Raw genomic sequence first — 22,020 nt, 5'->3', positions numbered from 1 at the left:
TAGCACATATTGCTGCGGGGGGGGGGGGGGGGGGAGGTGAAAATTATCTTCTGTGGTTCATTTTGTAGTGCAGCTTCTGTTGGCAACACACAAGTCAATAAAAATTGCAGCTACCGTCTTCTTACACGGGTGGAATTTGGACATAAGGGTTCTTTTTTATAACTGTGAATATCTTTCTTACAAGCGAAGTAGAGAAAGGAGAAAGGAATCCTACCCAAGGCCACTCTGACCCCCGATGAACTAGCTACTTTTCTGTGTTAAAATTGTCAGTCTATAACCCCTTCACCCTCTTTTAAATCTGGTTATTTGATAGAAGCCTTTTGCTCTACCTGGCATTGTACAAGGATTGTAGTTGAGAAGGATCTTTGGAAAAGAGTGGAAATCTTGCATCAAAATTAATGTTGCCCAGATGGAGAAAATACATGTATTCTCTACCACTTAAATGTGTTGCTTAGGGAGTCATAATTATTTTAAAATTTGTTGTCAGTTTTGAGAAAAACAGAGCCTCTCTAATCAAATGAAGGGCCCTCTTTACACTTGCAACACTGACGAAAATTGTAGGATATCACTTACTGTGATACTTGAATATCTGTACATTTGAAAATTAAATTGAAATTAAAAATAATTGTACATGTACATGAAATATATAGAAAACAGGCAAGAAAGCTGTCTGTGTAGGATGACATCACGAATGACTTGCAAGTCTTGACATAACCAGTCAAGTGCTCCGTTTTATAAACTCTGCATATCTTTCCTCTCATTTTTATAGTAACATTACTTCTCAGGATTACATATATGCAGTGTATACCAGGATGTACACGGTACCCGAAGGCTACGATGGGAAGTTGCTTTGCCATAGGATAGAGCAAGAATACAGAGTTGGGCCTTTGGAATTAAATCGTGAAGCAGTTCTAAGAACAAGCACAAATCTGAACACTAGGCAGCTACTCTACACTGACAGCAATGGATATCAGATTCAGAAGAGACCATTCAAGGCATACATGAATAACACAGTGGCTCGGGTAGGCACAAAGGTGTAATCCAAAGTCAACTATGTCTTATCTTCATTCTCCATTACTGTTACCTAAGATAATATTATAACTGCATGATTTACTCTGTGTTTTCAGAACTATTATCCTATGGTCCAGACTGCCTACATTGAAGATGACACCACAAGGCTGATGCTGCTTGCAGAAAGAGCTCATGGTGTCTCAAGTCAAGGAAATGGACAAGTGGAGGTAACATATTTTTTTTTTCTAGGAAAGCATAATTTCATGGCTGTTGGTAATATAACTAAAGCATGATGGCTGATTACTGTTGTGACATTTACCTTCCCAATACAGGTGATGCTTCACAGGAGACTATGGAACAACCTTCACTGGGACCTGAATTACAACCTCACTTTGAATGACTCTTCAGTGGTTCGCCCTGTGATTTGGCTTATTTTGGGAACCAAGGCTGTCGCCAATATTTTGTATCGGACAGGCGGACTGGTGTTAGAACACAGGCCAGTAGTAATGTTTGGAGCATTATCAGGTAAGTCATTCCATCTCCTGCGCTATCTTTAGCATCTGAATGGCTTATTTATGTTGCTCTGGCTTATGCTGTTAGGTTTGTAAATGCAGACTTCAAGCCTCTCGTGTGGCAAAGTTAGTATACAGTGAGTTAGGAGGCAGATTGAGAGCCTCCTAATTACTTTGCATTAATTTCACACATGGATGTTGTCCAAGTGTATGAATTCTCATGTTATGTAATTATCTCTTTCAGAGGAGAATAAGTTTTAAGGCATCTAATGAGAACAAAATGGCCACACAGGGAATTAGTGCAAAGTAGCTAGTGCACCGTATATCACCTTCCTGGATGCTGAGTCCTTAATGACCATTTTTGAGTCAGTCTTTTAAAAATATTTGACTTACTAACTAAAACTGAAGCCAGGTAGTGGAACAGCAACTTCATGCTGCAGTGAAATTTGCTTTACGGAAAGCTCTAATACACTTCTCCAGCAGTTACAAAGCAGGAAGCAGCATGATTTTTATCTCAGAAGGCCTTGGAGAAGAAAGCGTAGCATCTGCTTTGCATCTGCCTTGGCAGAAAAAGCAAAAATCTCTTTATCCTTCCACAGTACCCTAGCCAGGCTTGTGTGTGTGATGGATGTTTGACGTTTGCTTTGTTTCACTTTGCATGGAGGAGATAAACCAAAGCTACCTGGACAACTTCAGCAGAATTCAGTCCACGGTTCACCTGTAACTGTCCCACTGAATCTTCATCTCCAGGCTCTGAGCATTCCAGGGTGGAGGTACAGCTCTAATCACACAGAGCAGGTCCGCAGCATCCGCATGGGTAGGTGCCTTCAAACCGCCTTCCAGGGTGGCTGGATGTTACACTTGAAGAAACTGGCTTTCTTTTCTGTCTTCTGTGGCTAGTACTTTTATTTATGCAAAGTGTTAAATCCCTCTATCAAGAAAGTTAGTTGTACTGTATTATTTCTCTACTCAAATAGTAAAATATTTCTCCTGCATGAGTTCATCGTGCCTGTTAGTGTCATTCCTGTCAACAGTGGGAGCTGGGTATTTCTTGATGTTAGTCCTCTTGCTAATTTTAAAAAATGGGAATTAAGTTCAAATTATGAGAGTGTAAAACAAACAAACAAACAAAAGTTTAAAAGTTGGTTTTATTTTTAAAGTAAGAAAATGTTTGCATTTTGTTTTCTCTTAAAGGTAAAGAGAAGCAAGGTGATGCAGATTTCAGTCGTGTCCTGCTAAGAATTAGGCACTTGTATGAAGTTGGAGAGGATCCTGTGCTGTCTCAACCTGTGATGGTGAATCTGAAGGTAAATCTAATCCTTTGAGAGAGAATACCACTTGAGGTGTTTTTGTTCCAGAGAGAACTGGTTCTGGAACTAAACATCCCATGTGCTAGATAATCCACAAAAGATGGATACAAGAATACTAGTATAACTTTAACCTCAGAGGGACCCAAGTCTTATTTTTTACTCAGCTTTGAAATACAGAAGCTGTTACTTCAGATGAAGTTGCCATAGGCACAGAATGAAGATCTGCATAAATATCGGTAGGGCTGGTTCTGTTGAGCTCTCGGTTGTATAACGCTTCCTGCCGTACCTTAACCAGTGTGGATAGTGGGACTCTGTTTTGCTGGTTCTTTAGTATTGCAAGTTGTACCTATAGTTAGTGAAATGTGAACAGGATTAAAGGAAACCTATTTTTTTTCCTCTATAGTTTATTTCTGCGAGCTGTTGAAACTTTCGTCACTTCCATCATGTACTGTGTATTTCCAGTTTCTTGTTTATTTGATCTTTCATATAGTAGATTATTTTTTAATACATCGCAGGGGTTTATTATTTTAAAATATGAAATTTTAATTGTGATGATACAAACACGGGGAACAAGGTGTAGCATTCTCTGTGTTGTTTAAAAAAAAGTGCAGTGTGAGTTTCAGCTCTTGAATGGAGAGATTAGTAGGCTCTGAACTTTGCTGCAACACAGAGGAAGCTCTCAGCACCTCAGGTTCTTAGTTTGAAGCCTGGTGAATCTGTAGTTGCCCTTGTGTTGCATGACCCAGCAGATTTTTAAAGTCTCTACTGCTCTGCTTAACAGATCAATGCTACAGATGAAAGTTCTACTCTGGTCTAACTGTATACTAGACGAGGGAGTGTGATGCTATTTTCAGTAAACTGTGGTTTGATTCCTTGTGTTTTCTTTACTCACAGTCTTTGCTAAAAGGATTAGGATCAGTGATGGCAGTGGAAGAGCGATCACTCACAGGCACCTGGGATGTAGACACTTTGAAGCGGTGGAAATGGAAGACTGCACAATATCCAGGCAGAGGTAGGTGGAATAAGGTGGTTGGTGTCCCTATTGTTGTTGACTGTTGAAGCTTGATGAATAGTGTAATTAAAAATGTAAAAATATTTGCAAGATCAAAAATGTATTGTTGTTCTATATGACAGACCTGGTATCTGGCACAACCTGCAAGTAGTAGCATTTAGCAAAGATTCTCTGCAAGTACTAACACTGCTGTATTTCTCTGATGGCTTGGTTTCCCTAGGAGTGTTAAAAAGCTTGAAATCTTTCTGGAGTTATCTTTGTCCAGATAGAAGTGGCCATTTTATAAATTCACACTTGTAACACTGATTTTGTTAGATGCTGATGAGTTGTGTTAATCTAAGCTTAAGCCGAAAAAGAAAAAGAAACAGAAAAAGAGACAGCTGCAGTTAAAAGTCCCAACTGTAATCAGCTTAAAGGACTGTGTTAGATTCAAGTTAGGGCTGACGCTCAAGTCAAATGCTGTGGGTGACCTCATTTCATTTCCCATTCCAGTCAGTTGCTGGTATGTTGTCGTTACTGTCACTTATATCCATATATGTGCCTCGTAAAAAGCTTGCAGAGGTTTTGGGCTGGGCTAGGTGAGAGTATAGAGCTCTACTTGACCTGCAGCTAGGAACTTGCTTGCTGTTTACTCATGTAAAGAAAAGGTGCATGACTGGGGAGTCATTTCACATTTTCTGTGTGAGTCAGTGTGTGAAAAGTAGATGAATCGTTGTATATTTTAATATTATGAATGGGTGCATCTTGAGCTCCATACTGCTTACAGCTTTAAGGAGGAGAATCTGCTCAAACACCAGCTTTTTAAGGAAGGGATGAGTTAAAACTGTTGAGATAGAAGAATATGTACATTTGAGTAAAGCTGCTTCTTTAATAAATTGCCAACGTTTTTGTGTTTTACAGGATTCTCCAACAGCACAGAGACCTCAGAAAACTGTATAGTAACTGTTCACCCAAAGGAAATAAGGACTTTCTTTGTATACTTTCAAGGTCAATAAAGTTTGACATTGTATTTCAGGATATGTAATAGTTTCCAATTTTTCTTTCAAGATATGAGTGATGATCTTGAAGAACATTCTACTGCTGTTAATGAAAGAAATAGCCATTCTGGAATAAACTCTCAATTGAATTAAACTGTTGGCCCGAGTTGTGGGTATTATTGTTGGTTAATTATTTACAACTAATTTTTTTTTTTCTGAAACGTGTTCAATTCAAAAATGACCTTGGTGTTGCAGTGCAAGCATATTCAACATTTTCGTGCTTGCTGTGAGTGGTTTTAAAGTGACTGCTTCTATGATGCTTCACTGTTGAGCACTAAATATTAGTCCTACAGTCTTGAATTGTCTTTCTAATTAGTGGAGTCTTCTCGTAGGGTTTTTATTGTTAGAGGAGATGACTTCCAAATTGCAGAATAGTGATTTGCCAAATGACGTTCTGTTTCTACATGCAAGGAGGAATGCCTGGCACGTGTGTCAGCTACTTTGTCTTTTGGGCAACAACTGCAAAGTTTCTGCTTTGCTGCAAACTGAAATTGAATGTACTGTTTGTATTGCTTTGCACTAAGGTAATTTAAACTGTGTCTCTTAAGGTTCAGAACTGATTGGCTTTGCTTCACAGTATGCCAGTCCTGAATATTCAGTCTTGTGTTCTGGGTAAACTGGAGCTAGCCTGTCGACAGAAGGTGTATTGCCACATGGCCAGTAACTAACTCATCACGTAACCTGAAGCAGGAACACCATTCTTACGACACTGTGAACTTACATACTTCTCAGGCTCCAAAAATGTGCACAGTGGTAGCAGGAAATGTTTCATTAGCATCTGGTTGAAGTTAATTATGGAGGACTGTGTTTAGGGTTAAACTGGCAGTTATGTGCAAAGTCTAAGCAGACCTGATTGAGCAGCAGCAGAAGGAAACTTGGACAGCAGCTAGCTTACCTAATTGCTGGCATGTATTTATGTTTAGAAGAAAAGTTGCATTTTCTATTTTTGTTAGCTCTAATCAATGTGGAGCTGTAGAATCTGATTCTGTTCACATCCCATTGGGCATCTCTACTTATTTTACTTACTCGCCATGAAAATGCACATAGCTGAGATGAGAATCACGTCAGTCACTTCACTGCAGTGGTAATGATGAATTCTGCTTGGTGCAACACTGTACAAAACTGTATTTCTGACCACTGAAACGTCACACTGAAAGAGGAAATACATAGATTTAAAAGAGGAAAATAGGTGCCTTTTCACTCAGTTAATGATTCCGGATCTAGAATCATGTAAAAATGACATTTTGCTGTGGTAATTGTTCTGATTTTACTTCAGCTGCTCAGCAATAATTTCCTCCATGCAGAGGAGCTGTTCAAGAACAAAGGAAACGGAGTGAAAGAGACTCTCGCAGAATAGCTGTTGTGAAGTAGTTATGCTGGAAGAGCTGTACTGGTGGTCGGTTTTTCTGTGTAGACAGCCTGTGTATACTAACTGGTTGCATCTCATTAAAATCACTGCAGAAACTCCCACTTTCAGTTACTGGATGAAGAAAGGTTGTTTCATATTTTCTATTGGTTATTTTTTGTATGTGGCTATAAATATTTAGTGATATGCCAATCTAACCTACCCTGCTGCAGTGACAGCCGTTTTCCTGCAACATTAAGCCCAAAGGGGAAGTATATAGCACTGGAACTATGATGCAGTAAAGCATGATGGCAGCTATTTTTCTTTTTTTTTTTTTTTTTTTTTTTTGTGTATGTATTTGGGAAATGAAATTTGTTCAGCTAAGTCATGTTCCTTGCTTGTACATCTTTTCTCATTCCCTACTTGGTTATGCCATGTCCTATAATGGGTATATTGTGTAGGTTACACAGTGGTGTACGGTTCCAATTCATATTTTTGTGACTGAAGTGGTATTCACTAATACACGTACTGGTAACAGCAAGTCATACTGGTACATTATAAAAATTGAACTGTATTTTCAGTGGGCAATTGCTGCTTGGCTGGGATTGACCATGCAAAGGATCTTAGAGCTCTGGGTGCTGCTCTCCCAGATGTCGGGTTGATGTTTCTAGTAGGCTGTGTTAGAACAAATCCTACAGAAGCCTTCAGTATGCAGGGTACTATAAACAGGAATACCTCATTACCAGCTGATTTATCTGTTGGGGATTTTTCTACTTCAATTTGTGGAGACTTTCTGATTTAAAAGAAAAAAAAAAAAAAACACGGAATATTTTATCTGGAGTTATTTCAGTGCAATTGGCCATCAGGGAATAATTTGCCAGAGTCAAATCTTGTATTGCAGCGGAGGCATCCAAGACTGTGGTCTGTAAAAAGCATTCTCAGCCCAAACAAATGGAAGCCTGCAGGCATTCAAATCTCTGTAGAGGGACCCATTTAGTAATCATCATCCTTCTTTCCTCACATGTATCGAGATAGTGAGGAGAAATACTGCGGTGCCACGTCAAGACCTGATAGAAATCAGGCCGCTCTGTACTTAAATACTACTTCAAACCATACATCAGATGGGATACACAAAAGAAAAAAGGGTGGTTGTAATGTTACAAGCAGAGGAAGATGTCACACGTGCGTGCGGTATATTTGTGCTATGGTAAATAAGCTTTGTTTTTAATTTTGGTTGGAGTTAAGGAAGTAGCAGTTATTGAGTGGAAGAGCTAGGAGGAGACAGCAGAGCACTTGGGGAAGGAGAGGACGTGACAAGCAGTCAGAGTTAAACTGATGTAAGAAGTTCGAAATGCAGAATCTTCTGGTAACAGCTTATTTTGTCCACAGCTCCTGGCTGCAGACCCTCCAAGATGCTGCTGTTCTGGCTCTTGTGGGAGATCAGCTTATTTTGCCTGGAAAGCCAAACTATATTCATCCCATCATTCTGTGTAAGTTTGAGGAGTAGAAGCTTGAATGTTCTCGAGAGCCGGTGGAGTCCTCTTTGTGTCCAGGGACAGAGTGGCTCTCAGTAAACCCTGTTTTACCATCTCTTTTTCCAGTGCCCAAGGCCACTTTTTCATGTTTTCTCTGTCGGCTCTAGGCTCTGCTGGCTCTAGCGTTGCTCAGCATCTGATATGGCTTGGGTAGCAAAAACATGAGCCTCGATTACAAAATGGAAAGGAAACTACTTCCAGCCACTGAAGATGACAAGTTTTGCCCCTGCTTGGCAGACACATGGTCAGGTTTGTTATGTTCCACTTTCCTTCCCATTGCCCTGTTCTGTCTCAAATAGAGAGAGTTACATCCACATTGCTGACATGTGCATATTAGTTATTTGGACTCACAAGAAAAATAATTTTTTTGTTAGGTTTTTTGCTTTCTATGAAAAGTTAATTCATAACCTTTATTTTACATTAAGCCAGGTGCAAACCTAAATTAAAGCTAAAGAAAACAGTTCCTCTTTCATGCTAGCATTTATCTTGAGAAAGTCCTGCTGATGAATGTATTGATGTCAGTACCCTGACCAGTTTTTCTGTTGTGTAAGAATTACATAGCTGCTCTTTTGAAAGGAAATTTTTGCAGATCACTTCTTAATCACTAGATCAGGTAAAAGAATCACTTGCGCTCCAATTTGGTAATTAATTGTGGTATCCACAATTGGCGTATTTGTTTTGTCAGTCCATTCGTGCTGTGGAGCTGTTTTTCCTACTAAGATGTTAATTTATTATTCACAGCTGGAAAACAAATTAGGTGCGTTTTTTCTGTGCTAATAAATAAGTGCGCTAAGAAGAGTCCTAGAGTGAATATCGAATTAAGGTTTGGTGGTTTTGTTTGGGTCATAGCTGGACAAAATTACTAAAGTGTATGTATCATACAGAGCACATAGAATGCCACTGACTGTCAGCAGAAGGTATGACATCTGTTACGTTGAAGTTAGGTAGTGGATAAAAAGCCCAAGTGATAGCATGCTTTCCACCTGTGTTTGAGTCAGGACAGGGGAAGATTCATGAGTTCAGCACAACAAAAGTCAAATTTCCATTTTCACCAGAACTTTCTGTTGGCACATCTGCAACTTTCTGAAGTGTTTGTTATGATCTGAAGAAGATCTTGAAAAGGCAAATATGAATTAAAATTTTTTTTTAAAAGAATCTGATGTCTTTGACTTAGTACTTCAGAATTTTGTTTCAAGTATGAAAATTGCAGATTAAGTTTTCATAACAAATAAACTTAAGTGGTTTTTGCTCCATCATCTTATTCCAATGCAGCAGAATTACAAACTTACTTGACTACCTTGACACATACTCTCACATACTCTTGTCAATGCTGCTGTAGATTAATACACTTTCCCAGCTGACAGTAACACCTCAAAAATGCTGCTGTCTCATTAATACTTGTGTTACAAGCTGTCAAGCAAGTCTGACATATGTTTAGGTCCTCCTTGTTTAAAAGTTTCACATGTATTTTTCACTATGCCTCTACTGCTGTTCTTTGAACGCCATGGAGAAAAGTTTTGGGAAGACGATTTGTGCAAAGCATCTGGAAGAGACTGGCTATGACTACCGTTGCCTCTCCAAGAACTGAGTGCCTCTGTGCTGAGCGGCTGCTCTGCAATCATCTCCAGCACACAGGTGAGTAAAGTTACACATAATTAGGAAAAATTTCTTCATGGAGAGAGTGGTTAGGTATTGGCACAGGCTGCCCAAGGAAGTGGTGCAATCACAGTCCCTGGAAGTGTTCAAAAAAACGTGTGGATGTGGTGCTTAGGGACATGGTTTAGAGGTGGATCAGGCAGTTAGGTTAACAGGTTCAACTCAATGATCTCAGAGGTCTTTTCCAACCTTAATGATCCTATGATTTACAGAATCCAAATTCATCGATGCAGTCTCCAAGGTTAATTAAGATTAAGTTGAAGAAAGAAAAGAAAACTTAAAAGGATCTTTCTGTTGTAGACGCTTTCCTGACCCGCATAGTTGTTTTGTGTGATGCACTTACCCTGGCAGCAAAGCTGGCTTAAGAAATTTTGTCACCATATTTTTCCACCCACTCAGTACTACTGTGATGAGAGTTTGTGGGGTTGTGTTGTAAAACGGTACAATCAAGTAGCCTGGGCTAAAAATAAACCTTTTTCACAACCCCCTTTTCTGTGTGCTAGTTCATTTAATCTCTGACAGCAGATGCTTTGGATTAGAACCGAAGCATCTTTTAGAGTAAATATAAGCTGCTATCAGTACTATTGAAAAAGCTTCACCTAGTCTCTAGACAAAATATTCTGCATACTAGAGCTGCCAGCTGCATAACTCAACACTAAATGCACAAATGTAGATATTTAAATACAAGAGAAACTAGTTTTTCCCTTGAACTTACACATGCATACTTCATGTATTCCCCATCTTTGGTCAGTAGTACCAAAGACGATATGAATGTCAATGCTAACAGAATTATTTAACAGAATTAAATAATATCCTTAAGTATAAATTATTTGCTTTAATATATCCTTTCATTCACTCGAGTTTAAAGGTATTTGTTATGTCCTCGCTAGCTCTAAAAGGCGATGACTAAGTCAGCTGGGTACCATCAGAAATGGGGACAGCCTACAGCACTTTGTGACATTTATCTTTGCTGTTGTCTCATTTTTAATTTTACGTGGCAATCTAAATGACACTGGAAACTAGTTCCGTAAGGTAGATACTGAGAAAGCAGGTGAGCTGATGCATTATGCTTCTGTTGCTGACAAATGGAAAGAACAGTGCTTTAGGCTTTAAATGGGGCTGTGTCTTGCAAATTGCAGTTCAGCTGTTCTGGATGCCTACCCAGTGCTACTAAAACCTGATGTTAGTTCTAGGAAATTTTGTGGTTGACAGGTGCTTATCAAGTTCATCATTTAACTGATTCATGTTCTCAGCATGTTCTCTTTGATTATTTTTTTTTTGTTGTTAACTTCTGTCATTGCAATTTTGATGTTACCCAACTGAACATGTTCGTGGGACAATTTTGTCTGACCTGGTACCTTTGCATTTGAAATGTCTGTCAAGGGAATAAGACTGGATAAGTTGAGAAAACAGAAGCACTTCTCTTCCACTTCTCTGGCCAGGCAATGTAAGTGATTCTGGGTTGGAGAACGTTAAACAGCATAGAGTTATCTGTGTTTGTAGAATTTTTTTTTTAATAATTGAAGGCAAATGAGTTTCAACATGGCCCTTGATGACGTAACCGTAGATCATTTTATTTAACCCATGCTTATAATCTTCCTGAAACAAGCCTTATTTAATATACATGACACTGGTATTGCATTAATGCAAATGCACCCATGGAGGTAATAGTGAGACGCACTGCATGCACGGCACAGTGTCCTGGATTGTTTCCTGCTGATGTTGCAGGATGCTGCGGCCGCTGCGGGTGTGATCTTCAAACTCAGCCTTCCTCCGTTGCTCCTGCCAATGGAGCTATGCTACTGTTAAGGCAAAAGTAGGAAAGTACTCTTCACAAGAGGGAAGAATTTAGGCAAGATTTCAGCAAGATGACAACGAAATGTGTGATAAAGAAAGACAGGAGTAACACTTGGCATCAGTGTAACCTATGTACAGTCATTGTCACCTTAGCTTTGGATAAGATTCATCAGGTTGGCTGGAAGAGGCTGCTGACAAGCATGTACACAGTAGCTAAAGAAGTCTCATCTTCATAAAATGCCTTTAAATAAAGGATTGCAGAAGTGCAATGGCAAACATTCACACGAGACCACTGTAAGTATGGAAAAGCAGTTCTTTATGTCATATCAGAAGAGAGGCTAATCTAGTGTTGACAGGTAACCAGTTAGGACACGATTTAAAATTTAAAGAAGAAATGTTCTGATTTCAGACAGGATAGCTGGGCTCTAAACCAGATATATCTATGACGGCAATTTCAAAGAGTGCAGGGAAAATCTGGGTTGCATTCAAGTTTCTGTCATCCTCACCACATGAGGGAAGAGGAAGTTAAGCTACAACTCTGACATGCTTTCATTTGTTGTTTTGCTTAGCTTCAACAAAGACACCCTGATGCAAATGCTAATAATCCTGCGTGATGATCATAATTTCACTGAAACTTCTTTTAGCAATGTGTTTTGGCTCCTTAGGTAAGTGCTGTTTATTTTCTTTGTTTCATTTATAGTTAGTCACCTGTAATCCTTGAGCTGGATTTAAAAAAACTTCTCGCAGTATATCCACCTCAAATAGACCTGTGTGGGAGACAAGGAGGATGTTAACTATATTTTCGTAATGCTGAAATCAGAATTAAAATGTGTGGGGAATCAAAAAGCATCTTCACAAAGGGGCTGTTGTAGAAAAAGTGTAGAGGAACAAATCTTACACTTTGACACCCAAATGATGTTAGGTTAACGCAAGCACCGTTTTTCTTAGACCTTCAGACTTGATTATTTATTGTGACAAAGACTGAATATAGAATCTTAAAATGTTAAGGAGGTATTTTTCTAGATCACGTAGGTACTGAAATACAAAGCAGGTAAGGTTTCATGTTTCTTATTCAATACAAATTGCACTGTATAATACTGAAGGCGTTCAGTATAAATAAAAAAAAAAAGAGGGAGAGATTAAGAGATTAAGCAAGGGCAAAAGGATTTTTTCAGTGGTATTTTTCAGAAAGACAGTGAAATGACAAGATGGAAATGTAGCACAACTGTATTTTAAACGACAAACTAAATGAACAGAAAAACTGAAAATAGCCATCAGTTCTTTGACACTTGAACATCTTCTAAGTTGTCATTTACACACTACATCAATTCTTTCCCTTATTTTTTCTGCTGTTTATTACCCCTATGCTGTCCATATTGTTCTCTGCAAGTTGTTGAGTGCTGCATTGTAGGCATAGAGGTGCCTAACTCCTTTGGGTTTGATAAATATGTAGCTTTTCCTAAGGGCAAAGGAAAAAAGTTTATTTGCATAATTCTTATAAAACTTATCAGATGCCATATTAGGACCAGATAGGGGCAAAATCATCCCATTACTTACATCTTGGTGTGAAATGTGCCTGAGTTACAAACAGGATAAAATGGGGAAGAAAATCATGCAGTTTACTCTCATCAAGAGTAGTTCCTCATTTTAATAGTATAAATGCTAGAAAAAAGGAAATTATAGTTCTTCACACAGCATATGAAAACTAATGGTCTCAGCAGTCATGGGGATAGATTTTATAAGATTAGCACTTTTGTGATGAGCATCAATGTCATTAGAAGGAAAAAAGTTATCTGATATCCACATAGTGGTTTTGCGTCAGAAGAAAATATGCTGTAAAGTGTTGAGCAATATCTCATGTAGATCACTTTGCATGTGGACAGTGAGTGATAAAGAGATTCAAAGCAGGAAAGAGTACAAAGTTTCCTCTGATCCTGTCAGACTCAGCTTTAGCTAAAAGCCACGCACCAGACCTGATGAGACAACTGTGGTCTGAATGGCATATTGTATACTTATTAAACTAAGGAGGTGAATTTGATGCTATAAACTACTTGTCAGAAATAACTTAATGAAAGAAGTTTAAATAAAATTAAAGAACCTACCCCAAAAGTGCTGTGCTTTTGTCACTAATTAGAAGCAGTGCCAGACTCCTACGTGGTGACAAAAATTGTAGCGAATTTTTCTTTCATCTTGATGAGTCTTTCACTATTTACTGGTGAATCATTCTGAATGACTCCTTTTGGTCATTCTTTATCTGGCAGATAAAGTGTTTAATGTGCTTCAGACTCAACCTCTATTATAAAAGCTTTTTGCTGAAAATAAATAAGTATATCAGCGAGTACACAGAAAATCTTGATTTATGGCACACAAACAATGACGGAGGGCTTTAACACACCAGATTAAAAGTTTCCTTTAGCCAGAAGTAATTGCTGTTGTTCAAAGGAGAAGTGGATAGTAACTGATCTTAAAAAGTAATCTTATAATGATTTTACAGTATGAACATTATTTTAAACACCGTGATTGTAGACATTACAGCTGTAATGTCATCTCTTTGCTGCTTTAACTTCTACATCTATGTGTATTTCTCCACTAGCTACAGGTCCCAATAATTTAACAGTCATCCAAACACCAACGAAAATACATCTATCAGTTGGAGACTACACTGAAATCGCCTGTATTTGGGAAAAATCTATTGTGAGGTATAGAGTAAGCTGGTATCTTGTTAATAAAGAGAACGTCACCAAAACTGTATCATCAAAACTTTCCTATGTATCCAACATCACCCATGAAAGCAAGGATGTGCTAGTGATAAAATCTGCCAACGTAAATGACACAGGATTTTACTACTGTGAGATAATTATTGAAATACCTTTCTGTAAGAAAGTATGTGGAAATGGGACAACAGTGATTGTTGAAGAGAAAGGTAAGCTAGCCAGAGCATATGCGTGCCATTTAACTTGTCATCATAAAGATTCTTCAGTTTGAACTATTTTATACATTTCCTCCCCCTCCCACATGCCTCCCCCAACGCTGTGGATCTCAGGATGAATGAGACAAGCGCAGAGAGGACCAGAATGACTGTTAATGACAGTTGGCTTAAGCTCTGTGCCTTAATATCCCCAGTGTAAAGTGTTTGTTTTCTTCTGTAAGTGTTTGCTAAGAGGAATTATTAGTTAAGGTTTACAAAAAAGCTGTGCATCAGCTGTGTATTTCACGAAAGACCCAAACACAATTCCTTCTCACAAGGGATTTGGTAGGCTAGATATGAGACAGTGAATGAGTTTGCCTTGTGGTAAGGAGTGGCTGAAACAATCACACCGTTACTCTGTTCAGTAATATGCACCCTTTACTAACCATTTTATCTTTCTATTACAAGTTCTTAATAAAAAGTGGGAGACAAATCAATATGGAAGATAGAGCAGTATGGGCTCTATATTTATAAGGATTTGTGTCCATGAAGTTGTTATGACAAAATCTTTTATATAGGCTGTGTCTCCTCATTTTATTATAGTCATATGGTAACCTCTACAGGGGAGCAATTTAAGTTCCCAATTCTGAATTAGGCATTGAAAAGCATTAATGCAATGAGTATTCAAACACAATTAAATTTTTCAGGAATAGGAGTGAGGTGTGTTTCACCTTAAATTACGACAAGAATGCAACATACCTAGAAAACAATTTACCTCGCTTCTGTTACAGAACTGTCTTAAGTTACTATGCATCGCTTCTTGAAGAGGCTGATCTCTGCCTCTCTCTTTCTCCCTCTCAACTGTAGAGAATGACTAGGGGACTAGCTCTGACTAGACCTTTAACATTACCAAACATCACTCGTATATCGACTGGTCAAGTCATGGGAGGTAGCCTTTCCATTCATCCAGCACAGTCCAGTTTTGGACACTATCTTACACTGTTGGCCAACTGGGAGTCCAAAGGGAGGCACCAAAATGATCAGAGATCTAGAAGACACCAGTGGCAAAGAATGAATGAAGTAGTGTTCAAAATGGGGGGAAATGAATGTAAAAGGCTATTAAAGACTTAAAATAATCCGAGCTCCTAAAACAAGTTAAGTGATTTCCTACTTGGTCAAGTAGTAATAGCTTTAAAGTACAAGCCGAAAAGACTCAGATTAGAAGATACTGGGGTGGAAAAAACTGTTAAACTGCAGGAACTATACAAGGGATTGATGTTACTGCTCATCGGGCATGCATCCTTCAGGAATGGTAAAGTACAGATGACCTTGCACTTGGGTGGGGGGATGGATTGATTCACTCCTGATGTCACTTTTTTTTTTTTTTTTTGCTATGGTGATGATGTTCTCTTGTATCTTTGAATAGTACATAACTTTACTTGAAATATATAATTGCAGAAGCTCACTCATTGAAAAAGAGAGATCTGGCAATATGGGCCATCATTCCTTTCCTAGTGGTAGTGGGAAGCTTGTATCTTTGCTGCAAAAAGAAACAGCACTCAGAACTTTCTGGTGAGTGACAATATTTCCATTAACACATCCTTTCTAAGCGAGATGTTTGTTTTGAGGTGGCTGGACAGGTGCACTTAAGAGGCATCACTGAGAGGAATTTCAATGTGTAACTTTTGCTCACCTGGTCCTGATCTGCTAGGGGCACCTCAAGCTTAGAGGAGGGATCAGAAGGCACAGCGTGTAGTTCAAGTGAGCATTCTTGCAGCCACTTGCCTCCATTATTTATCTTCCCAGAAAGAGTGATCACTTAGACTGCCCTGTCTAGGATACTGAAGGAATATCAATTCTGGTAATTTCTTAGCAGACGGAAAAAGTGAGGAGCCAGAACTTTGCTCGGCATCATTGTCTTACTCTGGATAGTGACACCCGGAAGTGACATCTGAAAGACCCGACTTTGGGGACTCTGTTCTGAGCTATGTTTTTAAGCTGTGAATTTTTTTAAGGAATTATTAATTTTGGTTTATTGCAAAGTCCTGAAATGAAGGATGGAAGAAGTCACAAGAAGAAACAGTGAATGGCAAGGGTACAGGACAAGTGTAAATGTAGGGCATCTGCAGGTGGTGGGTACAGACCAGTGACATGTAACTTAAGGCAGCCTCTTAAGTAACTGTAGCATGAGTATTATGGTTGCAATGTGAGGCTTACTCAGCTTGTGAGCTGTCGGGGATACAGGTGGAATATCTATGACTTGAGATGCAATTCTACTTGCAGATTAAAAAAGCAGGAGGAAGGTATTTAGGCAAGTGAAAGCTCTTATTTCAGTCACCGAAATTGACACAGTTGACACAGGCACGGATTTTGAGGCCTCTGTATGAACTGCCCCATGGTAGGCGTCTAATTAAGGGTGAGCTGATCAGTTCTCTTGATCAGTTGCCATGGCACAAACTCTATTGCCCAGCTCTCCATTGCCTAAGGGGTTTTCAGAAACCTGAAGGCAGCTGTTGCCATCTGCAAGCTGAATACCGCTCTAGCACCTGTTACCAAGAGCAGCTATACAAGAGCTCTGCGATCTTCATTTCAGAGCTTTCTAGAGCTCTGGTAGAGTATCAGGGTGAGACTGAAACAGACAGTAAGCAAGCAGTGACTGTAACTTTGCTTTTGCTAAGGTTCTGCACAGCTTCCTGTGCCGGCAGGAAGGCATCAGGAGGAGCAGATGCGTGAAGTTGCAGAACTTCGTGGGAGAAATGAACCCACCAACGAAGCAGCTGACGAAAACTCATCATGTAATTCTGCTGAATGGGTAAGTGGTTTATTAAAAGAATCCCGCTATGAGAGAAGGACTTTCAAAATGAAGCACTGGGGAGTGCGCCGAACAGAAAGCACACAACAAGCTGCTGTTCCTACAACGGCATCTTACTACGCATGAAGAAGGTTTAAAGCAAAAAAAAAAAAAAAAACCAACAACAACAAAAAAAAAACCACAACACACCCCAAACGTTTTCTTGCAAGAGACAACACTCAGAAATATGAAAAAAGATACTTATGTAGTAGGAAAGTATTGGATTTCTGTTGTTATATTTAATGACACTCTAAAATTGCCTGGAGAAGAGGGCAGCAAAAAATGGAGAATATCAATACACAGACTGCGTGAAACAAGTGTAGAATAAGTAAAAAATGGCAATAAAGTCCCTTTGCGTATAATTGTATACCAAGCTCAAGGGGCTTTGACCAGCTTCAGCTTACAGGGCCATTAGAACAGGCAACACTTGCTGAGAGCAGGTAGCAGATTTCAAGCAAACCCCTTTTTCCAGGCAGTTATTAATCTTTTAATTACATTAAAACATAAAGTGGGCAAGGGAAAGAAGCCATAATTGAACTTTTGCATAGGCAGGCGCAACTTCCATTACAGTCAGCTGGACAGGCTTGGACAAGCTACACAGAGGCGATATGAAACGCTAAAGCCCATGGTCACAATGGCAGTTACTGAGCTTATAGATTCCTGAATTCTCCTGTGAGAGAACCTGGCTTCAGTCTTGATTTGGTCATATTGGTACTGAAATCACGGTGAGAGAGAATACCGGGATGTAGGTAGTAAAACAGTAATAGCTGTCTTTTATTGTGCAATAGTCATAATTCTAAAAAAAAGAAAATGTATAGCTGGGAAAATTCATTCCCTATAATACGCAGATTCCTACTGAAGCTAAGAGACTTGCTTTTACAGGAGATCGTAGTAGAAAATTTTAAAAACACAAGGCATGAGATGGTCTGGTCATAGTAGTAATATATTCTAATTACTAGCTGTAACTGGATAACATGTTAATATTTAATGAAGGCTTAAGAAAACGAGGTTGAGAATGAGAAAGCAAGCATCAGAGGTGGTGCAGAGTGAAGAGTTCATTAGTAGCCAGTAACTGCTCAGGATATGTATGGGCAAGACTCGTGTGAATAGTTATAAAAGGTCTTTTGTTGATGCTGTATAGTTTAGCAGCTGTTAGCCACAGTGACATGTGTCACGGGGTACACTAAAAAGAACCCAAACAAAGGACAAGCTCAAACAACTTTATTTCACAAAACAGCCAAAACCACACGACTGAAACCGATGAGAAACAGGGGTAAACCGAAATCAATCAACACTCCGATAGCACTTAACAGGTTCGAGATGTCAGTTAGGGTACTGTTGCTACACGTCAATCCGTGCAAGAACAAGTGCACTCACTCACCTCACTCACCTCACTCACCTCACTCACCTCACTCACCTCACTCACCTCACTCACCTCACTCACAAAGGGGGAAGCTCTCCCCCTCCCGTGGGTACCCAGAGGATGTAACCGCTCACCCCGCCGGGCAGGGGGCGAGGGCTCACTCGAGGACATATCCAGAAGAAATCACTCGGCAAAGGAGCTGAGGGCACCCAATCCCGGGAAGGCTCCTCAGGGGCCGTCCCGACCCGGGGGCAGAGGCTTCGAACCCGGACCCGCTGCTCTGAGAAGAGCACGCAGAGGGGGTCTCCGGCGGCGCCCCGGGGCGGAGCGGAGCTCCGCTCATCATTGGTCATGATCCAGAAGCTTCTCCGAGCCGAGGCACCTCATTGGCTGCGGACCCTGTCTGGTGACCGAGGGGCCCCGCCTCTCCTGCTGCGCCTGCGCCTGCCCCCGGTAGAGCACAAAAGGCGGGAAAATGACGGGGGGAAAGCCGGCGATCGCCATGTTGAAACGCCTGCTCTTCGGAGGAGGGCCGAGCGTACCTGTCACAACATGTCATGACATAGGTTCAGTGTTTTCTTTCATGTAACAGACCTTTCTGCTATTTTAATGAAAGCAGAAAGAGTCATTTCATAGTGGTATCATTTTAAACGTTAAAACATAATTGGATCTTATAAATCATTCAAGAGATCCAGTAGATTAGTAAAGCCAGTACATACAAGGTGCACGGACACTATTTCAAACAAATTAAGCCAGTAGTGATGAGCAAATATTATCGTGTCTCTGGAGCTGCACTCACTGCCTTTCAATTGTGTTGCAGAACATGATGGGTTTAATTTGATTTTTTTTTTTTCTGTTTGTGCAAAACTAACTCTCTAAAAAGTTCACACTGTTTTTTTACAGTGCTTATGCTTTTTTTTTTTTTTAAGCTTGGAAATTTGCTGTACATTCTGGGTAGTTTTGGGCACCATTTCTGGAACAGCGAACGTGAAGGTTCTGTACGCCTCTGCAAGGCTATTTACAGTCTCCAATTTATGTCATGTTTTTTTCCGATTCTTGGGGTTGTGAAGGCAATCTTGTATCACAGAACTTGAATCAAGGCATGGATTTTATTCTCACCTGTATCATAACAACACTGAGCAATTAGGTCAGGTGAGAACACATAGCTCTAAGTTAGCTTAACCTGAGAGGGAACATCCCCATGGCAAAGCTGGCCACTGTAGTTATGCCTTTACTATATAGCACTTGTCTCTACCTCTCTGGAGATTCATCCCCTATTTCCCAAGTTGAGATGCTCAGGGAGCGTTTCCCAGACAGTTCTGCCAGCTGCAGGGGAGTTTGGTCCTTGAGAGAACTCTTGGAGCAGTTGATAATTTTTTCATTGCTAAGTTCTGCAGGTTCCAGCCCAAATCTAAGCACTACTGTAGCATTAACGCAAGCTTCCAGCTCATGGAACCACACAAAGAGCACACTCCTGAGGGGCTCTGGTGGTGCAAAAACGCTTACAAGCATGATCCAGATTAGTTGGCCATACCTACCATGCCTCCTGTTTGACATTCAGCCAGCAGGTACCTCTCTCTGTTCTGAACATCATTGATTAAAACAAAAATAGTAAATGCCCACAGTAAAGTACAAGTGTGAAGATGAAAAGCTACCACTTCGTGACTGCCGCGCTTTTATTGTTTTATGCTATGTCAGCTTGAGAATTTTATTTGGTATGTCTGTAAGCATAGGGCTTTGTGCACATTTCAGGGAGGCCTTTAATTCTCAAGTTTTGCTAAAGGACTTACCTGAAGATCCCAAATCCTACGTGTGCTTAGGAAATGAAAAGAGGATGATTTTTGCGCAGTCCAGAATAACATCTGAATGCCGCAGCAGTGTGCTAGTTTACTGCACCAAAAGAGCATCCATCCAGAAGGAACAGTGTGATAAAGCTTTTTGGAAATATTAGAGTTAAATGATTAAGGGGATAAAAAAGCTTTGCCATTTCAGATTTCATAGAACCTGGTTTACACTGGAACTTGACATCTTTGGTATTCTAAATAAGTACTTTGTGCCTGGTACCTAATTAACTAAGAGAATTGAATCCAAACACAGGAAGACTTTGTCTTTCAATGTTGGTACTGAGACGCTCTTTCTCTCTGAAATTATAACTGTGCGGCCCATGTTTTTCTCTGTTCCCTCGGGGTGTGCTAGATGCTGTGTCTTGGGTAAAAGTTCATTTTAAATAGACTTTATGGGTAGAAGTTATATTGACTGGAATTTTCTTTACTTTTTAAGGCTGTGTCTACACTTTATGAATCACTTGATTCTTTTTTGCGATGAATCAAGAGGAAAAGATGACAAATCCACTGCGACTATTGTATCTAATGCAGCAGATGAGCAAATCCCACAAACTAGGGCAGCTGAAAAGTCTAGAATGAGACACGGATCTGACGTCTGTTTTGACATTCAGGACTAAAAGGACAAGGTCATAAACAAAAATACGGCTAAATAACTATGAAACTGAAAGCAATATGATAATTTGCTGCTGAAGGATGGATTACGTGAGTTTCCTGTCAGAAGCATGTCAGCGGGACAATATACAAGAAAAAAGGTTGGTTCCAAGCAGTCTCTGCATGTTTTGTCACTAACAAAACACTGTAAGGAGTCTGAATTTGGAGCATATGTCATTTTAGAAGACTGTCTTCAACTCTTCCCCCTGTGTCCAGAAATAATAAAGGATGTATTATCATACTTTGAAAAACCTTCTGGACTTAACAACATTCTCCAACAAAAGCATTTCTTCAGGCAGCCCATGTATAAATAGCGGAAGATAGAGAAAAAATGCTCATGGTGGTAATCATTTGACCAAATAGACAGTACTACACATAGGATGGAGTTTGATCTCTGAAACTATCATCAGTGCTGACCACATCATAGCCAGAGCAGTATGCCAGAAAGGATTATATTCCTGTGGAAAGGGACTGTTAGTTAATTCATTCATACACTAGAAAAAGTCTTCCAAAGAAGGCAGTCTCCTACACACAATGAAATACTAGGTTTAAATGAAGCTATATATATTATTATTATGTATAATTCTTGTCTAACTTGTGGAGGAGGGGTGCTTGGAGGAGATGGGAGTGTTAACATTTGTTCTACTTTTGCCAGCTCTAAAACTTTAAAAAAAAAATCACTGAAGAAAAATCAAAACTGAAAATGTAAGTAAAACCTGGCTTCCAAGGTCTAAACAGAGGTGAAGAGGACTGACAGCAAAGCTAATGGCAGTTGTCCAAGAATCACTGAATACTAAGAGCAGATATTTGAAATCCGAATGTATTTATGTACCAGGGTTATTTCGTCTTCTGTTAAAGTTTTTTTCAGAGCTTAGCTGGAAGTTAGATCATCTTGCCAGCAAAGCAGGGAGAAACGACTTCGCTGCTCAAGCAGTTTGTTACAGCTTGTACCTGGGCAGTGCAGTAGGCACACACTAGCTTTCCCAGAGCCCTTAAAAACAGTTTGCGTAGTCTAAATGTGTGACTGCCTTGCTACTCAATATTCTGTAATGAAATCTTTGAGGCTGTACAGCATGGCTTGTGCTCTGGCTCTTGTCTATGCTATAGTGACTACAGTTCACAAAGCTACCTCTCAAATTACTGTAGCTCAGCCGTGGCTCCCTGTTTGGTGTGGATCCTCTTTCCTGG

The 22,020-nt window shown here is 39.8% G+C and overlaps 2 protein-coding genes across 3 annotated transcripts in view; both read left to right on the top strand.

Moving 5' to 3' along the window:
* Nucleotides 1-9,398, top strand: part of MAN2B2 (mannosidase alpha class 2B member 2) — a 35,583-nt gene extending 26,185 nt beyond the window's left edge. The window contains exons 13-22 of one of the 2 annotated variants that reach the window (XR_015699626.1): nucleotides 770-1,022; nucleotides 1,128-1,238; nucleotides 1,344-1,536; nucleotides 2,188-2,340; nucleotides 2,718-2,830; nucleotides 3,728-3,845; nucleotides 4,746-4,832; nucleotides 7,617-7,717; nucleotides 7,870-8,011; nucleotides 9,278-9,398. Coding sequence is in view for 1 of the 2 variants with exons in the window: in XM_087736213.1 (XP_087592339.1) it covers nucleotides 770-1,022; nucleotides 1,128-1,238; nucleotides 1,344-1,536; nucleotides 2,188-2,340; nucleotides 2,718-2,830; nucleotides 3,728-3,845; nucleotides 4,746-4,840 (1,036 nt within the window). In the remaining variant the exon portion in view is untranslated. Of the gene's footprint in view, nucleotides 1-769; nucleotides 1,023-1,127; nucleotides 1,239-1,343; nucleotides 1,537-2,187; nucleotides 2,341-2,717; nucleotides 2,831-3,727; nucleotides 3,846-4,745; nucleotides 4,860-7,616; nucleotides 7,718-7,869; nucleotides 8,012-9,277 lie in introns of those variants that run through there. The other variant, XM_087736213.1, reaches the window with a different exon arrangement.
* Nucleotides 9,326-20,798, top strand: LOC148051367 (uncharacterized). The gene is made up of 7 exons (XM_087736217.1): nucleotides 9,326-9,397; nucleotides 10,802-10,865; nucleotides 11,785-11,880; nucleotides 13,809-14,138; nucleotides 15,582-15,695; nucleotides 16,802-16,935; nucleotides 20,618-20,798. Exons 3-7 carry the CDS (start codon nucleotides 11,829-11,831, stop codon nucleotides 20,660-20,662), a joined length of 675 nt encoding a protein of 224 aa, XP_087592343.1. The 5' UTR covers nucleotides 9,326-9,397; nucleotides 10,802-10,865; nucleotides 11,785-11,828; the 3' UTR covers nucleotides 20,663-20,798.
* Nucleotides 20,799-22,020: the final 1,222 nt, after the last annotated feature.

The sequence above is a fragment of the Nipponia nippon genome, unplaced genomic scaffold (genome assembly GCF_047370975.1).
Source record: "Nipponia nippon isolate SJK-2023a ecotype South Korea unplaced genomic scaffold, ASM4737097v1 scaffold_6, whole genome shotgun sequence".
NCBI classification, from domain to species: domain Eukaryota; kingdom Metazoa; phylum Chordata; class Aves; order Pelecaniformes; family Threskiornithidae; genus Nipponia; species Nipponia nippon.
The sequence above is the reverse complement of the archived record's forward strand: the minus strand, read 5'-3'. Positions and strand labels throughout refer to the sequence as shown.

Excerpts from the sequence above, each read along its gene's own strand:
- LOC148051367 (XM_087736217.1), top strand. The coding sequence starts at position 11,829 with ATGATCATAATTTCACTGAAACTTCTTTTAGCAATGTGTTTTGGCTCC. Across the intron at positions 14,139-15,581 it reads AGTGATTGTTGAAGAGAAAG|AAGCTCACTCATTGAAAAAG; the intron begins GTAAGCTAGCCA and ends ATATAATTGCAG. Across the intron at positions 16,936-20,617 it reads CATGTAATTCTGCTGAATGG|GCTGTGTCTACACTTTATGA; the intron begins GTAAGTGGTTTA and ends TTACTTTTTAAG.